Source organism: Myotis lucifugus, unplaced genomic scaffold, assembly GCF_000147115.1.
Source record: "Myotis lucifugus unplaced genomic scaffold, Myoluc2.0 scaffold_942, whole genome shotgun sequence".
Taxonomy (NCBI): Eukaryota; Metazoa; Chordata; class Mammalia; order Chiroptera; family Vespertilionidae; genus Myotis; species Myotis lucifugus.
The window spans coordinates 1,215-11,570 of NW_005871990.1; the positions used below are offsets into that span (position 1 = coordinate 1,215).

Here is a 10,356-nt window from a genome sequence, read left to right on the forward strand (position 1 = left end):
AAACCAGCCTAAGAAATTTCACACATCATGGCACCTCACCAATAATACAGGCGCCAGGCTAAAAAATTAGAACCAAAAACTCATGCAGATTTTTGCTAAAGGACTTGGTCAGCAATACAAAATAAACCAATATTGGACAAAGAGTGATTTTTTGCCATTATTATGTGCCTTCCAAAGCCCAGAAAGTTTGGGACCCCACCATTTCTGTTCACCTCTGTGTGTGACAGATCACAACTATCCTTTCAAATCACCCATTGCAGTGAATATAACCCACAAAATTAAAGGTACAAAAGCAAAAAACACCTTTATTGAAAGATCATAAACCAGAAGAGAAGACAGCAAGCAGTTTGTAAGTTGGTGAATTAGAACCTAAAACAACTCCCCAGAGGATAATGAGAGAACAATGATAGAAGCACAAAAAAGGACTCCTCTTCTGAGGGACCACTGACCACACCAACATTAGAGGCACCAGGCTGCAAATTGGAACCACAAAGTTATGCAAACTTTCTTTCATTGCCTTGGTCAAAGGTATAAAAGAAGCCAATATTGGACAGAGTGATTTTTCTGACATTATTATATGCTTTCCAAAGAACAGAATGTTTGGGACATCACCATATCTGTTCATCTCGCCATGATGATAGATCACAACTTTCGTATCAAATCATCCAGAGAGTGGAATTTTTTTAAAAATTAAAACTATGAAAGAATAACATCTTTACTAAAGATCATAAACCAGAACAGAGGACAGTAACCAATATGCAGGTTGGTGAATTATAAAGTAAAACAATTCATAAAAGCATAATGTGAGACCCACAATATCCCTGAAAGTGGTAGCACTCCCTAGCTTAGGATGCGTAGTCTGGACAAACCCTGGGTCAGTAGCATTCCCTAGTCGGAGAGAAAGGAATGAAGATCCTGTCAAGAGCTTGGAGTAATCTGAATTTTCCCAAGCACAAGTGAGAACACAGAATACATTTTCCCCAAGCACACAGGGTTTGTGACTGATGCACACTCTTCAGGTGAGCCAGGTGGTAGAGGGGAAATCTCTTCAGCACAAATGCTCGCTGTGACATCAATCGGGTAGTAAGTCTGGGCATGTTAGCAAGTGCAATGCAGCGCCTTCAAGCCTCACTTGTACCTGAAACTTATGAGGAATCTAACAGAGTGTATGTTCCATTAAAAGGTGTTTAAATTTAGGAAAATAGGTCCCAAAGAGTTGCTTCAGTGTTGTAATTCTAAGTGAGAAAAATAAAAACATTCCCTGCACATTTAACACATCTCTCCAGTGTGAACTTTCAGGTGTTTAATAAGGTTAGATTTTTGGCTAAAAGATTTCCCACATTCAGTACACTCATATGGCTTCTCTCCAGTGTGAACTCTCAGATGTACAGTGAGGTGAGCCCTTTGCCGAAAGGACATCCCACATTCTCTACACTCATATGGCTTTTCTCCACTGTGAACTCTGTGGTGTTCTTCAAGGTAAGACTTATCACTGAAGAACTTCCCACAATCATAACACTCATATGGCTTGTCGCCACTGTGAACTCTCAGGTGTTTAATAAGGTTAGATTTTTGGCTAAAAGACTTCCCACATTCAGTACACTCATATGGCTTCTCTCCAGTGTGAACTCTAAGGTGTGCAGTGAGATGAGCCCTTTGCCGAAAGGACATCCCACATTCTCTACATTCATATGGCTTTTCTCCACTGTGAACTCTGTGGTGTTCTTCAAGGTAAGACTTATCACTGAAGAACTTCCCACAATAATAGCACTCATATGGCTTGTGGCCACTGTGAACTCTCAGGTGTTTAATAAGGTTAGATTTTTGGCTAAAAGACTTCCCACATTCAGTACACTCATATGGCTTCTCTCCAGTGTGAACTCTGAGGTGTCCAGTGAGGTGACTCCTTTGATGAAAGGACTTCCCACATTCTCTACACTCATACAGCTTTTCTCCAGTGTAAACTCTCTTATGTTGAATGAGGTTAAAGATTCGTCTAAAAACTTTCCTACATTTGTTACACTCATAAAGCAGTTCTCCAGAACAGACACCCTGAATTTGAACAACTTTCAGGTCGTTGCTGCCAGCGTTTTCACATTCACCCCTCTGATGAAGACTTTTTCCATCAAGAAATTCCTGGGAAATCCCACTGCCACAGTGTAGCTCCTCAGTGTTGAGAGTGGCCTGGTGCTGGGGAAACTCTGAGTTGTATTGAAAGTCTTCTCCAACCTTCCTGCTGGTTGAAGGCACTGAAGATAAGTAGAAGCTGCAGCTGTTCACAAACGAGGCCCTGCCCACAGCTTGTTTCCAGGGCCCCTCTCCACATTCATTCCTCTGTTGCTGGTGAGGGTTTGCACTGAAACAGCCATCTCCAACACATGTGTCACTACAGAAGGTTTTCTGCTCAAAGTATGCTTCACGTGACTCAGTCAGGTGCAAAATATGTTGTAACACAGAGAAACACTGCTTACACAGAAGGGTCTTCTGGGTGGCTGGAGCTGTCTTAGAAGCCCTGACCTGTGACTCTCCTTGTATAGATACACTTTGACTAGAACAGGCCTCCTTATCATCCATGTTATGCCAACAACCTGAAAAGTGAGAAAGAGTGAGAAAATGAATGTTGAATGTGGTGACAGGGGGAATTTCCAATGCAAAAGTGTGTTACACATCACAGTTGGTACATGCAATTCTCTGAAAATAAGAGACGTGCAAAAGGATTAATAAGAGGCTCTTGTAACTTTTTGGGCTAATGAAGATCACAAAACAGAAAGGCCTCGCCAGAAATATGACACAAAAATGGCAAGCACCATATGGATTAGAATATGGAGCTCAAGCTAATCCTTCAACTAACAGCATTCAGCAGGGCTTGTTGACTGGGGAAGGGGGCAAGCTGAGCAAGAGGTTGGTTCCGTCTTACTCCAAGTAAAATTCAATAAAGGAGTAGCTGGTTTTGAGGACTAATTACCACATATGTGCACCTCATAACACATGTGGAAGTCAATGTTGCAGATGACTGCAGAGGCACCAGTGCAGAGAAACAGGTGATGAAGAGGTGAGCAGTCATCACTGGGCCAGAGCTACATAGCTTGCTATAGTATTCAGGGAAGAGAATATTACAAACAATTGAATGAAAGTCTTAAAAGAACAGCCCATAGTTCATGTAAGTAAAAACCATAACATGACCCAGGTTGCCAAAAAGAACCATTACCCAGAGGAAGAGTGCAGAAGTTGAAGCCATGTATATGGACACTGTCAGCCTCCCATGAAGAGAAAGTGCAAGCTGGGACCTATTAAGCTCACTGCAAAACTCCTGACTCTCTGTTTCCTCTGCTTTTTGAGGTAACAGGTGTTAGGGATGTTCATGGAGTCCTTTGTTCAGGGCTCTCCATCCAGATCATCCCTGGCAGCCACAGCACATTTGACAAGGCAGTGGGGATAATTAGCACAGGCCATGTTCCCACTGTGGGAGAGAGAAAGCTTTGCGTGAGGAATAAAGGAAGAGAGGTCATCACCTCAGGACACTGGGAGAACATCAAGGTCTTACCTACAGATGACACAAGTGCAAACACTTTCAGCATCACATCATAGTATAGAAGTCTCTGAGCCTCATCAAGGAGCCCCCATTCCTCCTGAGAGAAGACAATGGCCACATCCTCAAAGTTCATATCCTGTCATAATGGGGACAGTACAGCCCAAGATCAGCTTCACTCCTAAGATTCTTAGTCTGTCATACTCCCCACCCTCCACATCCATCTGCTCTGTCCACTCCACACATCAGAGAAAATACCAGGCCTTCATCCCATGAAAGCCATTGTCTTCTTATATTCCTACTGACATTTTGTCTTCCCACTATAATAAAGGCAGATAAGACACCTGAGCTATGGACTCCTGTGTACACCACACTGACTTTTATCAACAGAGTGGGTGTCAAAACCATAGGTTAAAGAGAGATGCTGGCCATAAAGATAGTGTGAGTGATTTGATACTGGTTTTGTCAGGCAATACCCTCATATTGTTTCTCAAAGACACCAAATACATGGCATCACACTGCACCCTATTGACCCCAATCCCAAGGTACTGAGGCCATGGCTTTGCACTACCTGTTGCACAGAGTTCTTTGAACAACACTTCTCTCACACAGCTTCATTCTCAGAAGCACAACTTCAAAGGTAATGCAAATTTGCTGTGGTGAGGACAAATTGTCTCCTAATCACTTTTTTCCAAAATTATAGTTCACCACATTCATAATCTCTTACCCCTTACCCTTCTCCCTTACCCATTCCAGTGGAGATTTTGAAGCCTGGGTAATACTGATGTAGGCTATCTCATTCCTATCAACCCGTGTGTCACCCCCAACAATAAAAGGCAGGTGGTTAGTTAAATGGCAACGAAGCTCTGTATCTAGAATGTAGCACCAAAACACCCCTCTTTAACGGCAATCACCCTAAAAGTCACTGTACTGGATCATCCAGACATCACCAGAAATGGACTCTCTCGTCATTCACTCTTATGTCAATGTCAGGGTGCTGTGGCCATCAATTCACATTCCCTCTTCAAGTGCACATCACTCTTTTCCACACGTGGTTCACACCTGCACTCCCTCAGCCCCAGCCCCCATAGTGCTCTCCTTGGCCTGTGAGTTAACTCAGCATTTGTTGTCCAGAGAATGCTTGCCAACATCTCTCACTTAACCACAACTCAAGTCCCACACCCAATGGCGTTCTGACCATGCCCAGTGAGTTTCACAGATGACCACTCAAGACTCTAAGCTAATCCACAAGACTGTCTGCCACTCTCCAAAACCAGGCCACACCAAGGGTCACAACAAAATCCTAGTGAGTGTTTAGAGAAGTTAATATGTACCAGCCCTAGTCTCAATTTGTTTGAATAACTCTTCAGCCTCTAAATAATATCAGGTCCATTCTCTTTTAAAGGCCTTGGCCACTGCAAAATGATTACCTCTTCCCCACACTCTTCATGACAACTTCTATCTCTCTGCTGTGTTGTGACACCCACCTTCCACAGTGGCCCCAGCAGGAAAGCTAGACCTCAGGCTCACACTGTCCCTTCTGAGCTACTACTACCCTTACCAACCTGACCATGATTTCCTATATATTTTTTAAAATATATTTTTATTGATTTCAGAGAGGGAGAGGGAGAGAGAGATAGAAACATCAATGATGAGAGAGAATCACTGATTGGCTGCCTCCTGCATGCTCTCTACTGGGGATCAAGCCTGCAACCTGTTCATGTGCCCTTGACCAGAATCGAACCTGGGAGCCTTCAGTCCACAGGCAGACACTCCATCCACTGAGCTAAACTGGCCAGGGCTCCTATATTAAAGTGATCTACAGTCCTGGCTGATGTGTCTCAGTTGGTTGAGCATAGACCAGTAATGGCAAACCTATGACACGCGTGTCAGAGGTGACACGCGAACTCATTTTCTTGGTTGATTTTTCTTTGTTAAATGGCATTTAAATATATAAAATAATATCAAAAATATAAATCTTTGTTTTACTATGATTGCAAATATCAAAACATTTCTATATGTGACACAGCACCAGAGTTAAGTTAGGGTTTTTCAAAATGCTGACACGCCGAGCTCAAAAGGTTCACCATCACTGGTATAGACCCATGCACTGGTGAAGTCACATGCCATGGTTGTGGGCTGGATCCACAATAGGGGTTGTGCAGGCTGCAACCAATCCTTGTTTCATGCTCATCAGTGTTTCTCTGTCCCTCTCCCTCTCCCTTCTCTTCTATATCTAAAATTTACACACACACACACACACACACACACACACACATATATATATGTTTATTTAAGTATCTGCAGGTTCCTAAATCAGCTCACTCTTCACTACAAGCCTTTGCACAATCTGTAACCAATGCCCTGCAGGATCTACCACTCATTACACTGGTTGCTAAATACAAGGTCCACTACATGAAGCCCTAGATATGACCTTAGGAGTCTGGGCTTAGTGTCTGTTCAAAGTCCCCAGGTCCAAGGGATACAAGAGCAGCTGGACAGCCCCAGGACACAACTATCTCACAGGCCACAAGAGTGTGAAGGCCTGAAATTATATTCACCGTCCCGTACACCCAACTCATTCTGCATTTGCAGGAATTCGTGTAAAGAAAATGGTCTCTTGGGAGCCTGGCAAACACCACCAAGATCTATGGGCTCAGGCTGCTCAGTGCCCTTGCCCAGCCCAAGGCCAGGTGCCCTCCAGATGCCTGTGTTATCTCAGGGCTCCATCCTCAGTGCTCACTCTTGCCAGTTACCTGATATTTACAGGACTTCACCTTCCTGTCCACAGCTGCTGTCTTCTCTCTTCTTGTCTGTCCTTCCTCTGAGCAATGTTAGGAAAAGTTAGAACCCTACCCCACAAAATGTCCCTCCTTTTTTCCCAACCATCTATGCTCCCAGCATTCTCAGAGTGAAAGTAAACCTCCTCGTGCAAAACCACACCTCATCTCCTTTGTTGCCTTTAGACCCAAAACAGGCCCGGGTTTTCCTAATCCTCCTGGCTCAGCTCCTCCCCCGTGTCCTTAGAAGGTGGCATTGCAGCCTGTGGCCCTCTTCCCCCATCACACCCTGTGTCACTCAGTAGAGACTCACTGTTCTAGATGTGGCTTCCTGGGCTGCAGGACCTGAGAGGCGCCAGTCCCCAAGGCTGGGGGGTTAAATGGGGTCAGGCTGCGGGAACGCGTGGGCAGAGAGGAGTCCCGGAGGCACCGAGGCCCCACTCCCAGCCTGTTGGTGCTCAACAAGCCTCAGACACACCCTGCACAGCAAGGACGCTGCCTCCTAGGCCTCCTTCTACTCATGTCCAGTGGGCTGAAGCCTGTGAGTCCTTGAACTGAAGGTCAAAATGCCCGCCAGGAGGAGGAAGGTGGAAGTCCCGCCCTAACCGGATGCACTGACACCAAAACACCCGTTAGCTCCGCCCACGTGGGCCCATTTCTTTCTGGGTAATGTAGTTTTCTCAAACGCCAAGGGGAGGGCTAGCATCCAGGCCAATGACACTAGTGCATAAAGGTGATGTGGTTCAGCAAGTGGCCCTGGGGAAGGACAAGATGGGACCAGAGGCCTGGTTAACTGGAACAGACTGGCAGATCTCCCAGGAGTGGGGCGTAGGGAGGACTGGGAGAGATCCCCCAAAGAACATATGCAGAGAGGAAAATGGGAGACATCTGTAATACTAGCAACAATAAATACATTGTTTTTTCAATTTATAAATAATATAGCGCAGCTGCTGTGACTCAATGGTTGAGCAGCAACCTATGAGCCAGGAAGTCATGGTTCTATTCCTGGTCAGGGAACATACATGGGCTGTAGGTTCAATTCTCAGTTAGGGGAGAGGTACGTGCAGGAGGCAGCCAATCAAAGATTCTCTCTCATCATTAATGTTTCTATCTCTCTCTCCCTCTCCCTTCCTCTCTGAAATCAATTAAAAATATATATATAAAGAATGACACCAGTGTATGAAATTTCATACATCATAGGACATGGCTCCTTTAGTGTATGTGGGGAAGAATTCCCCTAAACATTGTTGAGAATGATGTAATACTTATTGTGACCAGAGACTATAATTAATATTGTGCACAGAAACACAACAAAGGCCTCCTTTCCAGTGTGAACGTTGACCTCACCAATAATAGAGGCACCAGACTGCAAATTAGAACCACAAAGTCATGCAGATAATTTTTCAAGGCCTTGGGCAGAAGTTTAAAAAAAAAGCCAAAATTGGACAAACTGATTTTCTGCCATTACTATGTGCCTTCCAAAGCACAGAATGTTTGGGACCCCATCATATCTGTTCACATCTCCAACTTTCCTTTCTAGTCATCCCAGGCAGTGAATATAATCCCCAAAATTAAAGGTTCAAAAGAAAAAAAAACACCTTTACTGAATGATCATAACCCAGAACAGAGGACAGCAAGCGGTTTGCAGATTGGTGAATTAGAACCTGAAACAATTCATCACAGCATAATGTGAAAACCACAATGTCCCTGACAGAGGTAGCACTTTTTAGCTGACGATGAGTGCCCTGGATGAAGCCTGTATCAGGTGAAATACATCGTCAGAGATAAAGAAATGAAGGTACTGCCAAGAGCTCAGAGTAATCACAATTTTCTCAAGCACAAGTGAGAACACAGAATACATTTCCCCTGATCACACAGGGGTTGTGACTGATGCACACTCTTCAGGTGAGCCAGGTGTTAGAGGTGAAATCTCTTCAGCCAGAAATACTCATTGTGAAACCAATCCAGTAGTAGGTTTGTGAAGTTCTTATCCATAGAATACAATACTAGTCAGCAATAAAAAAATTCAATATTCACATAAGCATTTGTATTGATCTCAAAATATCTGTAGCATTAAGGAAACCAGTATTTGTTTAAAAGTACACAACTTATAGTGCCTATAAAATTATGAAAAATATGAACTAATCTAATGTAAAGGACGGAAAATAAGTGATTGCATGGAAGACTGGGAAAGTCAGAAAGAAGGATTATAAAAGGGCAGGAGGAAAATGTAGAGTGTGGGAAATGTAGGTTTAGAGTTGTTGGTATGGAAAATAATACATAAAAAACCGGAACAAACTCTGCTTTCACCGTGTACCTCAGCTGGGTGGGTATCATCCAATGAACTGAAACGTCCTGGTTCAATTTCAGGTCGGCGCACAGCCCCACCTGTGGCCCCAGTACGGAGTGTACAAGAGGCAGCTCATGTATATCTATGTATCTCTCTCTCCCTTCCCTCCTCTTTTCCTAAAAAAAACCATAAAGGTATTTTTTAAAAGCACAAGTGCTGTGGTTTATGTACTCATAACTGAAAGTCCACTTATGCCACACCTTGTATATAGTGAAGGATAAAATTATTTCAACTGTAATGTTTCACAGCTTTATCTCTATGTAAAGGTTCACAAAATAACACACATTAGAAAAGTGCAATTTCTTGCATGTCAGTGCTCATTTCCTGGGAGGAACAGATTTGGCTCAGTGGCAGCAAATGTTGGCAAGTACTGAAGACTACCGCCATGGAATCAACAGGAATGCTGACTAGTTAGAAAAGACACACCTTGGGACTGATTACAGGATTATCCTTCCTTTAGCTTTGAGTTCTTACATATTGAGAAATGACTTTGTGGTGAACACCTTACAGAGACAAGGGGAATCCACAAATCCATTAAATTATTTTCTCTGTCAATGACTGCAGCTACAGGAAATATTTTTGGAGGTGCTGAGAATATCTGTACACAAAGGTCACACAAGCCACAGGCCAGGAACATTTGTGGATTTATGTTCAGAAGAGACATTTTCCACTGCAGTTACTGCAGTCTCTCTCATCACTATGAATACAGTGTTTCTGGCTCAATGATAGGTTAACCTCAGAGTCTTACAACAATTGTCACAAGACTATGAAATTTCGTACTTCATGGCACATGGCTTCTTTGCAGTATGTGGGGAGGAGTTCCCCTAAACATTGATAAGAATTAAGCAATACATATTGTGAACAAAGAACATAATTCATATCATTCACAGAAGGACAGCAAAGGCCTCCTCTTCTGGGTGACCACTGACCTCACACATAACCAAGGTACCAGGATATAAATTAAGACCACAAGGTTATGCAATCTTTCTTTCAACACCTTGGGCAGCAATGCAAAATAAGCCAGTTTTGGATGAAGAATGATTTTCTGCCATCATGTTATCCTTTCCAAAGCACTGAAGGTTTGACATCCCCACAATATTGCTTCACATCTACATGCTGACAAATCACAACAGTGCTTTCAAAACATTGCAGGCAGTGAATAGAACCATCACAATTAAAGGTACAACAGGAAAAACACCTTTACCAAAATATCATAAACCATAGCCAGCAGTGTTCAGATTGGTGAAATAGAACCTAAGCCAATCATCACAGCATAATGTGAGCACCACGAACTCCCTGAAAGAGGTACCACTTCTTTTCTGAGGATGGGTGTTCTGGACACACCCTGGACCAGGCCCATTCCCTAGTCAGAGAGAAAGGAATGAATATCCTGCCAAGGGTTCAGAGTATTTCGAATTTATTCAAGCACAAGAGAGCATACAGTGACTGTGACTGATTCACATTGCTCAGGTGAGCCAGGTGGTAGAGGTGAAATCACTTCAGCCCCAATCACTAATAGTGCCATCAATCGGATAGGAGGCCTGGGCAGAATGGCAAGTTCAATTAGCTCCTTAAAGCCTCACTTGTAGCATTATGCTAAGTGAAATAAGCCAGTCAATGAAGGAAAAATACCACATGATCTCACTCATTCATGGATAATAGAGACAAAAAAAAGCCTCACTTGTACCTGAATCTTT

General features: G+C 43.4%; 1 protein-coding gene across 1 annotated transcript; it reads right to left on the reverse strand.

Moving 5' to 3' along the window:
* Positions 1 to 1,274: 1,274 nt before the first annotated feature.
* LOC102420639 (zinc finger protein OZF-like) lies at positions 1,275 to 3,665 on the reverse strand (the record flags this gene model as incomplete). The annotated part of the gene is made up of 2 exons (XM_006106899.3): positions 3,545 to 3,665; positions 1,275 to 2,588 (listed from the first exon to the last, which is right to left on the reverse strand). Coding segments are annotated over exons 1-2 (1,435 nt in total), but the record flags the coding sequence as incomplete, so codon positions are not given.
* Between the last annotated feature and the right edge of the window lie 6,691 nt (positions 3,666 to 10,356).